The sequence below is a fragment of the Prosopis cineraria genome, unplaced genomic scaffold (genome assembly GCF_029017545.1).
Source record: "Prosopis cineraria cultivar Desert tree isolate PC_DT_omini unplaced genomic scaffold, ASM2901754v1 PC4, whole genome shotgun sequence".
NCBI classification, from domain to species: domain Eukaryota; kingdom Viridiplantae; phylum Streptophyta; class Magnoliopsida; order Fabales; family Fabaceae; genus Prosopis; species Prosopis cineraria.
Window position 1 is genome coordinate 3,431,518 of NW_026555335.1, and position 18,642 is coordinate 3,450,159.

Below are 18,642 nucleotides of genomic sequence, written 5' to 3' on the forward strand. Positions count from 1 at the left end.
TCTCCGAACTGTTCATTGGTTCATTAGCACAAATGAAACCAAACCTCTTTTCCCTCTTTCCTCTCTTCTTGTTTTGCTTCTGCTCTGCAACAGCTTCTCATTCGTCCTCCCATCAACACCCTCTAGACCCTCTAACCCCATCCGAGTTCGACCTCATTCGAACTATAGTCAAAAAATCATATCCATTCTCGCCCCCTAAGTTCACTTTCCAATACATCGGATTGGATGATCCTGAAAAGCCTTCTGTTCTTTCATGGCTATACTCCAAGTCGTCCCTCCCACCTCGTAGAGCCTTTGCCATCGCTCGTTTCAACAAGCAGAGCTTAGAGATCACTGTAGACTTATCCAAACGCGCCATAGTGTCGACTAAAGTGTACAGTGGCCATGGCTTCCCTATGCTCAGTTTTGATGAGCAAGACTGTGTGTCCGAACTCCCCCATAAATACCAACCCTTTATTCAGTCCATCAACAAAAGGAGCTTAAATATTTCCAACGTTGTTTGCACCACATTCACTGGGGGGTGGTATGGGGAAGTGAAGAGCAAAAGGACGTTGAAGCTTCAGTGCTTTTACGTAGATGAGGTGGAAAGTGCAAACATGTACGTTAGGCCAGTGGAGGGGATAACGATGGTGGCTGATCTTGATGACAGGAAGATCATTCAATATTTTGATAGGGGAAACGTTCCGTTGGCTCGACCTGACAACACGGAGTACAGATTCTGAAAGCAGAAGCCTCCTTTTGGTCCTGAGCTCAATGGGATGACTATTGTCCCAAATGGACCTGGCTTTAGCATCGATGGCCATTCTATCAGGTTAATTAATTTGTTTGAGAATTTATCCCTTTAAAATATATATGTCAGGCTGATGCGAGAGTTACCTTTAGTTAAAAATTACTAAAAAAGAAACTTATAAAGCATTGATTAATATATATAGAACATTAATCTTCAACAAAAATGACTAGGTATAAGTGAAACTTAATTATATATAGCTTGAAAAATTAATTCAGTGTTTGCTGGCTAACCTATGAAATTACTCGTGTTTTGGACAAGGGCAGTTGGTCAAACTGGAAACTTCACGTAGGATTTGACGTGAGAGCTGGACCGATAATATCTCTAGCTTCCATATATGATATGGAACAGCACAAATACCGTCGGGTTCTGTACAGAGGGTACATCTCAGAGTTCTTCGTGCCATACATGGACCCAACGGCAGACTGGTTCTTCAAGACCTATCTCGATAGTGGAGAGTATGGGTTTGGGCAATCCATGGTCCCACTTAAGCCTCGCGCGGATTGCCCTCCCAATGCTGTATTTTTGGATGCCTATTATGCTGGAGAAGACGGCAAGCCAGTCAAAATATGCAATGCATTTTGCGTCTTTGAGAAGCATGCTGGAGATATCATGTGGCGTCACACAGAAGTCGAAGTCAATGAAAACGTAAATTTATTGTATTTCTTCATTAGCCTAACTTTACATTTTTATTAAGACTATAATAATGCTCTTTTTCCCCCTCCACGGACAGATAACGGAAGTCAGACCAGATGTAACGCTTGTGGTGAGAACAGTCTCAACTGTGGGCAACTACGACTACATCATAGACTGGGAATTTAAGCCCAGTGGTTCCATCAAACTTGGGGTATACATTCATATTCCTAACTTCTACAAAATCATGAATGCATTGCAAATTCATCGAAGAGTTTGACAAAATCATACATAGTTGTAATGACCGCTAGCTCATTTTGTCTTTGTATGGGAACAGGTTGGGCTAACAGGAGTTTTAGGAATTAAGGGAACAATGTACACCCACTTAGATCAAATCAAGGGGGATGCATTTGGAACACTGCTAGCAGATTACACAATCGGGACCCACCATGACCACTACTTGACCTATCATCTTGACCTCGACATCGATGGAGAAGCCAATTCCTTTGTGAAGACCAATTTAGAGACTGTCGCCGTAAAAGATCACAGCTCACCGAGGAACAGTTACTGGACAGTTGCGCTTGAAACAGCTAAAACAGAGGCTGATGCTAAGATCAACGTGGGATTGAAGCCAAGCGAGCTGGCAATCGTGAACCCTAACAAGAAGACTAAGGTGGGGAATAACATTGCGTACCGTCTATTTCCAGGCCCTGTGGCTCATCCATTGTTGTTGAATGACGATTATCCGCAAATAAGAGGAGCCTTCGCCAATTATAACGTCATGGTTACTCCTTACAATAAGTCTGAGAAATGGGCTGGTGGCTTGTACGCTGAACATGGCAGAGGTGATGATACTTTGGCCACTTGGACCCTAAGGTAAATACTAATTATTAATACTACTTATGTTTGACCCAAGATCAAAAAGTATCAATCAAGTTTCTTGATACATTCCTCGATTGCGTACACGGTGCAGGAACAGGAATATTGAGAACGAGGATATAGTGCTGTGGCACACTGTGGGATTCCATCATGTGCCATGCCAGGAAGATTTTCCCACAATGCCGACACTGAGTGGAGGGTTTGAGCTAAGACCGACCAATTTCTTCGAGAGAAATCCAGTGCTTAAAGTGAGGCCAGCAAAGCCTGTGCGTGGCGTCAAGTGCACTTCTCAGCCTTAATTAGTTCAGTTAGCCATTAACGGCTTCATCATCACATTCACAATAGGTATCCAATAAATGGGAGACGTAAAATTCAGAGCTAGCTTTTAACTGAATTATACATATTATGAAGGAGGCATGTTTCCCTAATTTGATTTTTGTGGTTCGCTGTGTGTGGTTGTCATAGTCAACAGGGGAGGGATTCACAGTAAAAAGTCTAAAAGTTCATGCACTTTTGGTTCCCGCTTGTTTGTTTAATAATAAATTATTTGATTTCCTTCCAGGTTTTCATGATTCTGTCCGCGGGAATGGACTGTTTGATTTTGGTCTATGACGTATCTTCTTTTATTTTATTTGTTGGAAAAACATCATTCAAAGACGGGTGAGGATATTTGATGTGAATAAGGATTAAAAGATTTTAAAATATCATTACGGGAATGATTTGAAAATAACTTTAGAAAGAAAAGATTACAATACTCCTGCCTCTCTTTTTAAATATAATTTTTATTAAATATTAATGAATACTTGTTAATTAATAAATGACTATTTATTAAAATATAATTTACACTTATCCCTTCCCCAACTAAGTTTTTTCAGATTCTTGCATTTGTCAATTAGCAAATAATTTTTTATTAAATACAAATGTGTACTTATTAACTAACAAATATTTAATTGTTAAAATATGATTTACACTTTTTCTTTCTCACAACCTAACTCTTTTAAATTTTTGAATTTGTCAATTATCGAATGACATTTGTTAAATAAAGATATGTACTTCTTAATTAATGAATAATTACTTATTGAAACACAGTCTACAATTATCCCTTTTTACAACTAAGCTATTTTATATTTTTAAACTTATTAATTAGTGAATAACTTTTTATTAAATGTAAATAAATATTTGTTAATTATTGAATGGCAGCATGATCTAAACTTGTCCATACCCACAACCAAGCTTTTTTAATTTTTGGTGATGGTTTCTTGTTAAATGTGAATGATTACTTGTTAATTAAAAAAGGACTACTTGTTAATTAAAAAGGCATGGGTATAATAGTCTTTTTTGATCTAAAATTATTTTTAAAATTTTTTAATCCTTGTTTGATATTAAATATCGTTAATAGTCCTTGAATGATATATTTTCTTTTTTTTTTTGTCAAAAAAGTTTAAGTAACTTGGATGTGGAGAGTCAAATGTACTTAGATCTTTTGCTAATAAATTCCTTACATTTGTGAGTTAGGAACTAAACTCCTATTAAATGAGTCAACATTTGTTAGCTCTGTCTTTTAGTTTACATTTAAAGCAAATATTTCCATCTAAAAAGTAATATGGAAAACCCCCTTCCAACTAATGAGGAAAAGTGAAAGCGAAAAAGTTTATGTTATTGATTAACGAAATTTACGCATCTTTGATTTGAGATTATTCATACCACGTCTACGTGAACAAAAAAACGAAGCTATTGTCGACATGGGTTTATTATTTTCTATACTGTCTGGACTTCCCAATAAACTTTGTTGTCACACGGGAACGTACAAAAGAAGGGCCGCAGTAAAATAATGTATTTTTGTCGGATCCTTTTTTCCTTTTGGTTTTTTTTTTGAAAGAATGGCACCTAAAGCTCCCATATCAAAGAAGTTAAGAGCTTATGAAAAAAAAAAAAGAGAAAAGTTAAGAAGGTCCCTACATTTTGAATTTATTTTACAGGCCTAAAAACTTTATATTCAAATATGTTTTCTAGTGAAAAGATTTATTTGCCTCTCATTTGAAAAAAAACATCGTGCGTAAAATATTGTGTTGTTAATGTATAAACATTATCATATTATATATAAACATTTTATTATTTACACACCTAAAAAACTTATACATTGTTTAACCAAACTGTGCAGATTGTGTATGATGAATGAATATTGCATTATTAATGTATGAACCTTACTGTGTTATATATGAACATTCTGTTATTTATATATTTGAAAAACTTATATATTATTATTCAATCAAATCACATAGATTATATAATAAATGAATATTGTGTTGTTAATTTATGACTTTGTCATGTTATAGATCAACATTTTTTGTTTGTGCATTTGAGAAACTTGTACATTATTATTTAACTATGAAGCTAGGTGAAATTTATATATAATAAATGGGCATTATGTGGTTAATATATGAACCTTGTTATATTAGTTATATTATATATGGACATCCTATATATATATATATATATAAAAACTTGTACATTTTGAATAAGGGGCAAATGAGTATTTTTACTAGAAAGCATAATGGCATATAAAAGTTTTGAGCTTGCAGAATAAATTCAAAATATATTTAGCTTCAGGTATAAATTTCTTTGATAAGCCTTAGATGCCATTTTGTTTTTTAAATGAGATTGTCGGATCCAATTTGAAGAGTGCTGTATTTGTTGACAAATTTTATTTTATGGGTTCACATTAAATGAAATATCACGCACAAACCGACGAAAACCATTGGTTCACCCCACTAATGCTGAGTTTCCAATTCTCGGGCCTTTTTCATTTCGAAGAAAGTCAATGCTGAGACTATTTTCATTTCTAGTTATGTAAAACAAAGCAATTGCCGTAATGTGTGTGTGGTTCAGAATCAATCACGCGACTAGATAAGTAGATATTTCAGGAAAAGCATAGACAAATGAAAATTAATTTGATTTGGTCATCGAGACTAATGCCCCGTGAACGAGGCAGGAGGAAAACAAGCAAGAACAAACACGGCTCTTTTACCTCGACATGACGTTGTATATCCTCAACTTATAGTTAGCTCAATACATGCACTTGAACTTTTAGACCATATTTTAATAATTTGATGATGTGAATGTTCATAGATTTAACTGTACAAAGTCGTTGCAGAGAGTATATTCATTCTCACACGCCATCTAGTTATTACCTCCTAATCCTAACTAGCGTTCCTATGCGGTACAAAAACTAGGTCGTGTTTTTATGCCATCAAAAATGTTGCTCCTCTTTCAAAAATAAAAATCATTTTTTAAGTGTTTTTTTCATATTATAATATGAATAATTGTTAATTAATTTATATATTTAAAAAAGTTAGTTAAAAATTTAATGTTATAAAAATCTTTATATATTTTTAATTGTGCCAATGAGTGTAATAAATGTAACATTTGACTTATTTAAAATACTATTGTTTATTATTCAATAAAGTAAAGGTATAATTAAAAAATATATATCTTATATTCAATACTCTATATTTTAGAGCAAGCAAAATTTTAAAAAATAATTTATATTGTGGTATGTAAAAAATAAGATATTAAAAAATATAAGATATTTTAAATATTTGAAGATACAATTAATAAGATTTTTTGTAAATACTTTTTAGTGGGGTATAATTAATAATATTTTTTTAATTAAGACGCCTTATTAAATAGGATAAATATGAAAATGTGTGTAATTTTAAAGAAAATTCAAACTCATGGGAGTGATTTAAGTTAAAAATTTCTTGTAATATCAAAGGAAGTGATAATTAATAAAAGAGTTAAATGACAATTTGAAACCTAAGGCTAAGGCGCGATTGGAACCATGAATTAGTGTCGGTACATTTTGGATCCGAACAGTTGAACCTAATCAGTGCTCGCCGTCAATTTCGGAATTAACTTCTGTTACGGGGGCCCACATTTTCTCTCACCTACGCCGTTTCTCACTCCATCAGGCTGTGTTTGGTAGAGTGGAGTCACAAGTATCGAGAAGAAATTAAAACTGAAATCATAAAACAATGATGTTTGGTACATGTAAATTTAAATTCTCAAGAATCTTGATTCAAGCAAAAAAGGCTGAATTGAATTTTTTGATGGGAGCTATAAAATTGGAGCAATTCTATGAAATTGTATTTTTTGAAGGCAATTTTATCCTCATATAAAAATAGAGAAGACAACTATGCCCTTGCTTATTTGTGATTAATACCGAAAAAATTGAGCATGCAGACAGTTGCACAGTGAACAATTGAAAATGCTCAACTCGTACTTTCATTTATATATATATATATATATATATGCCCAATTCAAAATGCCCAACTCAGACAATTCAAATTTTTATATATATAAATTATCATGTGTGTGTGTTTTTATATATAATTTAAATATTTATAATATTTCATTTAAAAAATATTTTACTTATTTTTAATATCCATCATCTATATAATATTTCATTTGTATATTAAATAGTATATGAAAAATTAAATCACAATATTAATACATTTTAATTTTGATTTTAATTTTTAGGAATATTTTTGTCTTTTAAGCATAATTTCATTTCCTGTCTTACATGCCAAACAAAAATAATATAAAAATTTTATTTATTTTTTTTAACATATTAAATATATTTTTAAAATTTAATTTTATCCCAATTCTAATTTCAATTTTAATTTTGATTTCGATTTCGATTTCGACGCGGGGGCTCAGTGTCCGCGTCGATCGATGTGGCGTGCATCTTCCTTCATGCCGTAAGCTCCATCTACTTCTGTAAATACCGCCGATGACCACACTAGCTTCTCTGCCTGGAACACCGTCGGCAGGTAACGGAGTTAGCAAAGGAACCTGGTACACCGTCGCAGTACAGAATTCCATCTCATGTATTCTATAGAACAAATACAAACGCAAGTATTATGTTCAGGGTATATCAGAGACGAGAAAACAAGCCGAACGACCAAGCACAGTCACATATTAACAAGACTAGTGATGACAGCAGACATGAGAGCCGCGTCGTCCTTGAACCCAATTGAATTGAACAACACAGGCGCATAGAACATGATCTCATTGATCCCAGTGAATAGCTGGAAGAAAGGTATCAATATGGCCATGGTGAGGTGTGGCCTGTACTTCCTCTGCAACGGGTTCCGCAGTGGATGCGCCACTTGCTTCGATGCTTCACTTGCCGCCACCAGATCGTTGAACTCCTCATCCACGTCCTCAATCCCTTTAACTTTCTGCAGCTTCTTCCTCGCTCCATCGTGGTCGCCTCGCTCGATCACGGAGTTCTGTGTGTAGGGAAGAAGGAGCAAGCCGACGATGATGATCAGAGGTGGTTCACATTCGTCCATGGTGGATGGCCGAACTCTGATGTTTCCATTCAGTGTACTTGAGTAGGCCCTTGCATGTTGATCTTGCTTAGCCTCCTTCTCACTGAACTCACTATGAACAACAAGAATAAACCTTTCGAACAGATGTTCTATGGGAAAGTGGTGACAGGGGATATCAGGTTTTCAAATTATTGTAGAGTTTTCTTCTTGAATTGTGGATAATAGATACATGCACTATATTTGTCAATCTGTATGTGACCTTCATATTGATAATAATTGTTTTCGTCATTCACGTGGATGCTTACTGAGCGACTGACTTTAAAAGGAATAAAAGGAGAAGGGAAGAGAGAGAGAAAAACGTGGGGGTGGAGAGAGAGAGGGGAGAAGGGAGGAGAAGGCAGAGAGAGAGAGAGACATGGGTGGAAAGAAAGGCACAGCAGAAGATGATGGGCACCATTATGTATAAGTGTAAAGTTGGGGTTGAAATTACTTAAAATTTAATTGTTCTGAATTTAAAATTTATCTAACACGATCGAGTTCAAAATTCAAATCACCTTTAAGCCATTTAAAGTATCATTTAACCCACAAGTATTACTATTTATTATAAATTTTATATTGTATATATAGACATAGAAAATAGTTAATTATATTCACGGATAATGATCAATATCTGGGGCGACGAGCCTAGATTATCTGTGCGTACTACAATATATCTCGATGATTAAATGGAAGCTGAAGAGCTAGCAATGGGTTTGAAGCACAAGAAAGAAGAAACTTGTAAATATTAGTGGGTGGAATATATATAATTATGGGCAAGGTTTCCGATCTGTGATCACTTCAAGATATGCAGGTCCATTGAAGAAAATGTGGCAGTCAACATTTTTTTGTCCGCAAATTTACTATAGCCCATCGGAAAATGAAAGAAGGGTGACTACGAATTTGCCAACCACCAAGTTGAAACTACTGATCATCACATACGAAAATTCAATAATCTGGCTCAATTCTCAGTTTTGTCAAAAAAGAAGCAAATTACTTGGATATGATTGGCGAGTTTTAAAGCTTCGGGACACAAACTTGGAAAAAGTTATGCATCATTCCTAATTGAAACAAATGCATTTCACCTTGTCAAGTTAAAGTTCTCATAATAGCTTGACTCTGTCACGCACATGATACACCACACATATATTTCACTGCTGCGAAAAGAAGAAAAGATGCTAGGAATATTTTATTATAATTATTCATTATACTAAACTCAAATTATCCTCAATTAAAAGGTATTAGCTATTAAACATATTAATAATAACTATACATGCTAATAAAATAAATGCAAAAATAAACAAAATTTTATAAAATCGACATAAATATTTAAAATGGTAGGTACCGATCATCTTACAATTCTTAATTTTCAGATGGATCCCTAATTTTTTTTTTTTATCTCCACACACACACACACACACACATGCGTATGTAATTACTATTTTTCTTGACCACATGCAAAATAGGGCCCACATTGAAGGCGTGTGGTTGGTTGTATCATCTATCAGCTGGCGTTTTTGTTCAGGGCAGGCGATGAATACGTGCACGAGGATACTAAAATTAATGAAGTGCTTATGATTATTCTTATATAAGAAGTCGAGCTTCGACTTTTCTACTCACATATAGCAATGGCTTCAACTGCGCAACTTGTTCTCTTCTTCATCGTCATCACTCTACTCTCTACCCTCTCGGTCCTAGCCACCCACCCACACCCACTTGACCCTTTAACCCCAGCCGAGTTCAACCTGGTCCGAACCATAATCTCAAGGTCCTATCCAGCCTCTTCCACTCATACCAACCTAACCTTCCAATATGTAGGCCTGGACGAGCCCGACAAGCACGCAATCCTGTCATGGCTGTCCTCAAAATCCAAACCTCGAGTCCCAATGCCTCGGCGAGCCTTCGTCGTCGCTCGCTTCGAAAAAAAATCTCTAGAGATCACGGTGGACTTGTCGAGCCTATCCATCGTCTCCACCAAAGTGTTCAAAGGCCATGGCTTCCCCATGTTGACCTTGGACGAACAAACCACAGCTTCTGAGCTTCCGTTCAAATACAAGCCGTTTATAGAGTCGGTGAACGAGAAGGGGCTTGATTTGTCACAGGTTGTGTGCACTACTTTCACCGTGGGGTGGTTCGGGCAGGTTAAGACCGATAGGATTTTGAACATCCAGTGCTTTTACAAGAACGGAACCATCACCTTGTACGCGAGGCCGTTGGAGGGAATAACTGTTGTGGTTGATCTTGACGAGATGAAGATTGTGGGATACTCTGATAGGATGGTGGCTCCGGTGCCTGAAGCTGAGGGTACAGAGTATCGAGCGTCCGAGTTGAAGCCTCCTTTTGGTCCTGAGCTCAAGGGCTCAGCTTTTCTGCAACCTCGAGGACCTGGCTTTGAGATCCATGGTCATACTGTGAGGTTAGTTCTGGATTATATGATCTCTGATTTTCTTCACTTTTTCCGCTATCTTTTTCATCAATGGATACTTTTGGACTTTTTATGCTTCCTTCAAAATAACATATGGCTTGTCAAATTACACTTTGTTCGAATTAAAAAGAGGGAAATAAACAGTTGAAACTTGTTACAGAAATGAATTATATTTTTCATCATGTATGTTCCTTTAGGTGTATTTAATTTAAAAGGAGGGGAGGGGAGGGAAGGAAAGGGGAGGTGAGGAGGGGGGGAGGGGAAGGTGAGGGAAGCTTTCCAATTTGAAGGGGAGGGGAGCGGTCTCCCCAACTAAACACACTCTTAAAGTTAGTCAAGAAAATTTCAATTATGTATCCACACTTGCTTGCTTAATTAGTCAGGAGAGATTTGACATTTGCTCTCCATATTTCGGAGACATAAACGGGAGATACGCATACGTACATGTCATGTATATACTTGTATAGGATATCTCCATGGTTATTTCTTAAAATTATCTTCAACAGTAATAAAATTATTTTGTCGGCTTCGTTATTCCTTGAACTTGCCGTCCCGAGTACCAAGCCGCCTCTGAAATTGTCTCATCGTATACGTGTGCTCGGATCACGTGTGTGATGATATGATCAGGTCCCCTGTCAAAATTGATAAAAAACGGAGCAAGGAAATCGCATGCGCATGTATTAGTTTTTTTTTTTTTTTTTTTCATAAAACACAAATTAGTATATTAGTACAATACAAATACATGAACATGGTTGCCGGCCCAACACTACACATGAAGGTTTTAAAAATTGGATCAGCCTTTCAACAAGCTGGTTCAAGATTTAATGACCCAACCGTAATTAATCTATGACTTAATTGGTCTAAAATAAATTAATATTTTTTAAAATTTATATTAATTATTTTATAAAGAAAAAATTAAAAATTAAATAAATATCTTGAATTAAATTGGCATCAATACTCAATAATTTTTATTTATTCTAAGTTAATTATAAAATCATGAAATAAGTACTTATTATATATATATTGGAACTCATTGAATATAATACACATACTCGTAGTATAATATTACGATGACAATTTCCAACTCTCTTGTTTTGTTCTTTTCAAATATATGTGATTATTAAAAGTTAGGGAAAATGACATTTAAGAATCCACTAACAATATATTTAAAAATTGGATTGTAGTCATTGGTTGTAATCGAAAACTTTTTGAATTGATTTTTCAATACTCATTTTTCATATTTGTAATACTGATATTTCATATTTTTAATATTTATATTTAGCATTTTCAATACTTAGTTTTGTTTTCATAGAATCCGTGGCAATGCTGATTTGTCCCTTTTAGCAATGTTTTAAGACCCGGACCAACTCAGACAGGTCAAATCATCACGTAGAGAAAAAAAATGATATGGTTCAACCATTTGGCCTATTCTGACAGTTGATTTGAATTGGCTTGCTTTGACCCAGAGCAAAAACCTAGAACTTGGAGTGGTCGAACCGTTTTGACCCTTTTTCAATATATATGTATATAAATATTATTTTTTATTTAATTATTATATTATCGGTTCAACCACCAGTTGAATCATGAGACCAGTGACCCACTAACATTTTCTATTCATTGTCTGGTTTGTTTTTTAAAACATTACTTTTTAGCTTATAATGTCTTTTACTTTGTTATTGTGTGTTGGCATTGCCATTGGATATCATGACGTGACTTTAAATACTTTAGCAATAATGACATTTTTAGCTCTCAAGTTTATCTCAATCAAAATTTAATTTTTATGAATTGGTCTCTTATATTTAGAAGATAAATGAAGTCCTATGTCTTGAGGTTAGAAAATAGATAATAAATATAAATTTAGAAAGTATATAACCAAATGGCTTAAGCTGTTTTGATAGAATATACTATCTTAAACATACTTAATATAAAAAATCTAATATGGTATCAAAGCTATTTGATTGGAAACCAAAAACCAAAAAAAAAGGAAAAAAATGAAAGATGAAAAAATGAGAGATTAAAAAAAAAGAAGAAAAAAGAAAATAAATTGAATAGACCTGAGACTTCTGAGACTTAAAAAAAAGTACAAGCTCAGGTAAGAAAAAGAAAGAAAAAAGAAAAAAGTAATAGAAAAAATATTAGAAGATAAGTGCAGTTTCACATCTTAAGATTAGAAAATAGATAATAAATATATAAGTTTGGAAAATATATAACCAAATGACTTAAGTTATTTTGATGGAGTATATTATCTTTAAGTATACTTAATATAAGAAATCTAATATCTTAATTATGTCTTACTTGTTGATTTGGTCTTATTGTTTAAAGATAAGGTAACATTGTTAAAATAATCTGACGTAAATATAGTAAAATATTGATGGCAGCCATGTACTAAAATTAAAAAAAATAAAAGAAGAAAATACAATGTAAGTAATTATATTGAAAAAATTAAGGTAAATTTATTCATATTTAACTACATATACATACCATCCATATCATCAACATATTGTACACATTAAATTAATTTAAAAGTCAATCTGTTTTTTACAACTTGAAAGACCAACACAATAATCTAGGAGAACAAAAGAAACTAAATCAATAAAAATTAAATTCAAGTGACCAAATTAATAGTTAAAACAAACTTGAAGAGCTAAAATTTTTATTATCTTTCTATTTTATTTTAAATTAAAATATACAAAACTCTTCTAAACTTTGAGATAGCTATATAAAAATCCCTCACCTTTACCACCTTTTTTAACACATATTTATCTATCATTATTTCTTATTTTAACAAAAGTTGCCACTTCATGTTAAGAATAGACACATAGCAACTAATGTGGTGTCTTAGTTATGTAAGGTAATTGTTCAAGCCTAAAATGAAACGGCGTTTGATTGTAATCCAAAAGTATAAAAGAGAGAACATTAGGCTCAATAAGCCATCTACTAAGACAAGATGTGGTCCATTTAATTAAAAAGAAACCTTTTAAATTAAGTAAGCACTGAGTCAGGAAAAAAATATAACCCTTAAGATTTGAAGAGATTGAGCCAAGAAGACCATTATTTGGACATGGGATCGTCACATATGGATAAATTAAGACAAGGGAGTTCGGAGACCTTTTGATCACATTTGAGACTTCGCATTTATAACAAGCCTGATAATCGTTCAAAACTACCAACACTAATAATAATTTTATAAAAAAAATTATCCTTCTTTTTTGTTATTTGTAGTACATATTTTTCTTGTTCTAAATGATATTTTTTTTATTTATGTAGTTATTGTCATATTTAGTACTGATCACATATCAATATCAAACTTAGTGTGTAAAAATTGTTGCGATTTCTTTTCCATACTATTTACTGCGTTTGATTTTTGGACCTTTCATCGCTCCATGGCATGTTGTTAATTATATTTGGTTGAGATCTAACAACAATGATACAAGTGAAATTTGTATGAACCATGTCATCCAATGGCTAACTTTTTAGTTTACATATGATACACTGCAAGCAAGCCACTGGATGCATGCGATGCGTTGACTTTCCTTCATTCTTTAAATTTCGTCTGTGGGAGCCGGTGATGAATTTGCCGGGGAGCCTAATTAATAATGAACTGAACGCTGACCGCTTTCTCAATTAAACCTGGGGTGAACTCAGGTGGGCCAACTGGGAATTTCACATAGGATTTGACATCCGAGCTGGACCAATCATATCGCTGGCTTCAATATACGATCTGGAAAAGCAAGAGTACAGGAGGGTACTGTACAGAGGGTTCATATCAGAGCTATTCGTGCCGTACATGGACCCAACCGAGGACTGGTATTACAAGACTTACTTTGACAGTGGCGAATTTGGGTTTGGTCAGTCCGCTTCTTCCCTTCAACCTCTCACCGATTGCCCCTCAAACGCCGTGTTTCACGACGCTTTCTACCAATCCTCCGACGGCAACCCCGTCCACATTCCCAACGCCTTCTGCATCTTCGAAAAGTATGCTGGCGATGTCATGTGGCGTCACACTGAGATAGGAATCCCAGACCAAGTGGTGTGTATTTCTGGTGACTGATGCTTGAGCAAAAACCCACCATACTATTTTGCATTGATAATGATAATTTTGGATTTGTCTGCAGATAACGGAGGCGAGGCCAGATGTGAGCCTAGTGGTGAGAATGGTCTCTACCATCGGTAACTATGACTACATCATAGACTGGGAGTTCAAACCAAGCGGCAGCATCAAACTTGGGGTATAAAATATACAACTCTTTTCATGCATACATTCAAATTTACGTTAGACTTGTTATATATTATGAACATGGTTCTGTCTTAAACTAAACAGGTTGGACTTAGTGGTATACTGGAGGTAAAAGGAGGAAAGTACACCCACACAGATCAAATCAAGGAGGAAGTTTACGGCACGCTGCTAGCAGACTACACCATTGGTATCAATCATGACCACTTTTTAACATATTATCTTGACCTCGACATTGACGGAGAGGCCAACTCCTTCGTCAAGAGTAATCTGGAGATTGTAACAGTCACTGATCATAACACACCGAGAAAAAGTTATTGGAAGGTTGTGAGGGAAACTGCGATAACTGAAGCTGATGCCAGAATAAACTTAGGGTTGAAGGCATCTGAGCTGGCAGTGGTAAACCCTAACAAGGAGACAAAACCCGGAAATAAAATGGGATATCGGTTAATCCCAAGCTCAGTATCACACCCACTTTTGGTGGCCGATGATTATCCGAAAATTAGAGCAGCATTCACCAATTATAATGTGTGGGTCACCCCTTATAATAAGTCCGAAAAATGGGCAGGAGGACCCTACGCTGATCGTAGCAGAGGTGATGACACTCTAGCCGCCTGGAACCAAAGGCACAAGCACAAAACTCATTATTGAATAAATACATACACACATATATATGTGTATAATATGTTAATTGATCGTAAATGTACGTGCAGGGACAGGAAGATAGAGAACAAGGATATAGTATTGTGGTACACGGTAGGGTTTCATCATGTCCCTAGCCAGGAAGATTTTCCGGTGATGCCAACGTTGAGCGGAGGATTTGAGCTAAGACCCACCAACTTCTTCGAGAGAAATCCAGTTCTTAAGGTTTTACCACCAAAGCATGTCAACTTGCCTAACTGCACTCTCAAATCGTAGCCGCATTTTCATGTTATAGCTTGCCTGAAGCACTGGAAATAATGATGTATTTGTACTTGATTAATACATTCTGTTTCTTCCATTTACTCTGCTGAAGTTATTTCTGAAGTCCCACTCCCATTAGTGTATATCAAGATAGTGATCTGTGATCACAACATAATAGGCACGGAGAGCAGCTTCAATCACCCTCTCCTCTTTTCCCTCTTGAATTTTTGGGCTACCTGCAGCTCTCTGTAGTTTTTCTTGACGTCTCAAACCTGGACGACTTCCTTCCCTTCTTGACTAATTGGGCATTACTTTTGGGCCTTTGGTTCGGCTTTGTTAGGAATCCAATTTTTTTTTATTTGTTTCTTTCATTTAAAAAAAAAAGTACTAGAGCAGTTTGAGAATTTTTTTTAAAAAAAATCAATTTGTCCGTGAATATAGAGATTAGATATCAAATAGGGAAAAAAAAACCAAAGAAAATATAATATAACGATTACTTTTTTAAAACAAAGGAAAAGTCGCCAGTATAATTTTTGACCCTCTGGCGCAATTATTTAAAAACAATTTCTTGTTGCTCTATAAGATTCATATTCCATTATAATGAAGTTATCAATGTTCACAGATATTTTTCAATTCACCGATTTTTAAAGAAAAAGACGAGACTTTATGCATTAGAATATATAGAGAATAATAATAGAAAAAAAATACACCAAAGATCTCGTGTATACATTTTAACAGAGTAAAGAGTTAACTTATAAGAGTTTTAATTTTAGATATATTTAAGAACGCAGAGACACAAACGCCCCAATGAATCAACGGCAAAAAGCAATGCTGACCATTGCAAGCTTTTCAATAAAAGGGATTCAAATATAAAACTACAAGTCATCAGCTCATAAAGCAGAGATCGAAAAACTACAGGCTCTTATCCCGTCATTTGCTCATAAAGCAATGGAGGAACCCCAACAACCATGTTTCCCTCTAGCATCGGATTCACCTGCTTCATTGTTGGTCTGAGTGCTGGATCTGGATGGATACACCATAACCCAACCAAGGCCATTTGCTCAAACCTCTTCATATCACTCCGTACTTCTGAGTCGTGACCCGCTAATTGCTCTAGTTTCTTTGACACGATACACCTCAGAACCCATTTTGCAAGGACTGTATCATCTTCATCACTCTCTTCGTCGTCTACTTGACTCTGTTCGACATGCCTTTTGCAGCAAATAATCTCAAGCAACATAATCCCAAAGCTAAAGACATCAACTTTTGAAGTTATTGGTGCACTCCTTAGCCATTCAGGGGCTATGTACCCTATAGTTCCTCTGAGATTTGTGTTTGTTCTGGTTTGCTCTTTGTTGAGAAGTTTGGACAGCCCAAAATCTGCAATCTTAGCTGCATAATTGTGATCGAGCAATACATTTTGGGGCTTGATGTCCCAATGTATGATCTGGGTCTCACACTCTTCATGCAAGTAAAGTAAGCCCTTTGCAATTCCAAGAGCAACATCAATCCTTTGACCCCAATGAGGTTTTTCTCTCTGTCCGAACAGAAAATTGGACAGTGATCCGTTTGGCAGAAGCTCATAAACAAGAAGTCTGTGGCTTTTCTCAATGCAAAAACCCAGAAGTCTAACTAGGTTTCTGTGATGTGTGCGACCGATGATCTTGAGCTCAGTCATGAACTCCTGTTCACTTTTGTCACTTTTCTTCTCCAGCTTCTTCACCGCAATAGCAATTTTTGCATCATCAATAGCAAGATTTCCACTATAGACTTTGCCTGAAGATCCCTTACCAATCATCTTACTAAATCCACCCGTTGCTTCATGAAGCTCTTGGAATGTGAACTCTCTGAAGTTGATTCCAATGGCCCTTGCATTTAGAAACTTGTCTCTTCGCAGTAGTCTTTGAGCTAAAGGGTGGTAGCAGACAGCAAGGGCTCCAAACAAGCAAGCAAGGGTAGAACTCATAGCAAGGATGATCTTGAGAAAAACTCTGACGTCAAAACTCTATTTTTTGAACCTTCGAATCTTCCAGACATATTACTGTTGTAATAAGGAACCTTAAGCAGAGCTTTTTGTCCCTTTGAAGATGCACTCTTTCTGGCATTCACCAATGGCATCCTCTTCTTAGCACATGTTGAAGATGTAGCATTGAAGGTAGCAGCAACTACATTACAATCATCCATGACATATTTCTTACAAGCTTCTAAATCTGCAGTTTTCAGCTCAGCAAAGTCTGACAAGGAATCAAACTGAAAATCAGTATCATCTAGAACGTCCAGCTTGAAGTTCAACCTAGAAGGGTCTTGTGCACAATAATTAATCACAGTTTCTGGGCGACATCCTAAGGCTACATTTGTCGTGTTAAATGGGATAAAACCTGGAACGCATTCACACTGCACTGTTTCATTATCAGGTGAAGTGCACATGCCATTCACTCCACAAATAGCATTCACTCTGCAAGGGTCATCAATGGCTCTCCAGACCCTTATCCACCCACTGCCATTTCTCCGATTATAAGCATATCGATGAAAATTTCCATTTTCATCTATTGTTGCTCTATGATAAAAATCTTCTGTCGGGGTTGGAGGGTTATTCGTCAAAGGATGTACATCGATGGAGCTGCTAGTAAGGTACAAGAAAGCACGATCATTGAATACCAAACTTACGTTATTGAATGATGTTGTTACAGAGTACCAATTAGAAGGATCTGACCATAGATAAGAAATAAGTACCAAGTAACCATCGTTTTGCATCAACAGCCTGAAGTTTCCATTTGAGTAGTTCAGGGATCCTTTCCCCTTGGAATAGAGCGCATCATTCTCGTTTAAGACTTGCCCCGGTAGCATCGTGTTAGTGGGAGAATCAAAACTCTGCCAAACAACCCTTGAATTGGAGTCTTTCATCACAAAATTGCCATCGTCTTGCATGAAGGCTAAGCTTGCACTATCTCCATTTCCTTTGTCTATTTGATCGTTGGTTCCGTTTGGATACATGAGCCAAAGGTGGCCTCCAGAAGTGAGTTGGATCACGGAATTTGCTCTCACGAGGAGGTTCTGGTACCAAACCAGAGTTTTCTCAGGGATTTTCCCAAACCATATTCCGAGCAGATAGTAATCTCCGGGAAGATGGTAGAATCCAAATTCAAAATCACCGGATGGAGATTTCCAAGAAGAATTTGATCCAGCAGTGATGTTGGAATTCAAATTTATTGCCGAGGAAGGATTCTGGGCATGTAAGACGCTTAAGAATGAAACTAGTGCAAGAAAACAAGGCAGATTATAGAAGCCATTGAGAATTCATGTGCAGAGCAGAACAAGATAGGAAGATGTCTCAGGAACTTGTATGGAAATTCAGACTCCTAAGGTCACACGAGAAAATAGCGGTCTGACAATCCATATTTTATAAGAA

At 35.7% G+C, this 18,642-nt stretch overlaps 1 protein-coding gene and 2 pseudogenes across 3 annotated transcripts; 2 read left to right on the forward strand and 1 right to left on the reverse strand.

The window, feature by feature from the left end:
• LOC129309865 (amine oxidase [copper-containing] alpha 3, peroxisomal-like) lies at positions 1-3,264 on the forward strand (annotated as a pseudogene).
• Positions 3,265-9,283: 6,019 nt separating this feature from the next.
• LOC129308054 (amine oxidase [copper-containing] alpha 2, peroxisomal-like) lies at positions 9,284-15,521 on the forward strand. Of its 3 annotated transcripts, XM_054949032.1 has the most exons (6): positions 9,284-10,087; positions 13,742-14,126; positions 14,212-14,325; positions 14,418-14,520; positions 14,617-14,956; positions 15,044-15,521. In XM_054949032.1, the coding sequence occupies exons 1-6, from the start codon at positions 9,300-9,302 to the stop codon at positions 15,246-15,248; spliced, it is 1,935 nt and encodes a 644-aa protein (XP_054805007.1). In that variant the 5' UTR covers positions 9,284-9,299; the 3' UTR covers positions 15,249-15,521. The 3 variants fall into 3 exon arrangements, with proteins under 3 accessions (XP_054805007.1, XP_054805006.1, XP_054805008.1); XM_054949031.1 differs by having other exon boundaries at positions 14,418-14,956; XM_054949033.1 differs by having other exon boundaries at positions 14,418-14,925; positions 15,044-15,209.
• A 415-nt stretch (positions 15,522-15,936) lies between these two features.
• On the reverse strand, positions 15,937-18,524 carry LOC129308354 (G-type lectin S-receptor-like serine/threonine-protein kinase LECRK2; annotated as a pseudogene).
• Positions 18,525-18,642: the final 118 nt, after the last annotated feature.

Bases quoted from the DNA above. Each gene is read 5' to 3' on its own strand.
- LOC129308054 (XM_054949031.1), top strand. From the start codon at position 9,300: ATGGCTTCAACTGCGCAACTTGTTCTCTTCTTCATCGTCATCACTCTA. The intron at 10,088-13,741 runs GTTAGTTCTGGA...GGGTGAACTCAG, and splicing joins ATCCATGGTCATACTGTGAG to GTGGGCCAACTGGGAATTTC. The intron at 14,127-14,211 runs GTGTGTATTTCT...ATTTGTCTGCAG, and splicing joins TAGGAATCCCAGACCAAGTG to ATAACGGAGGCGAGGCCAGA.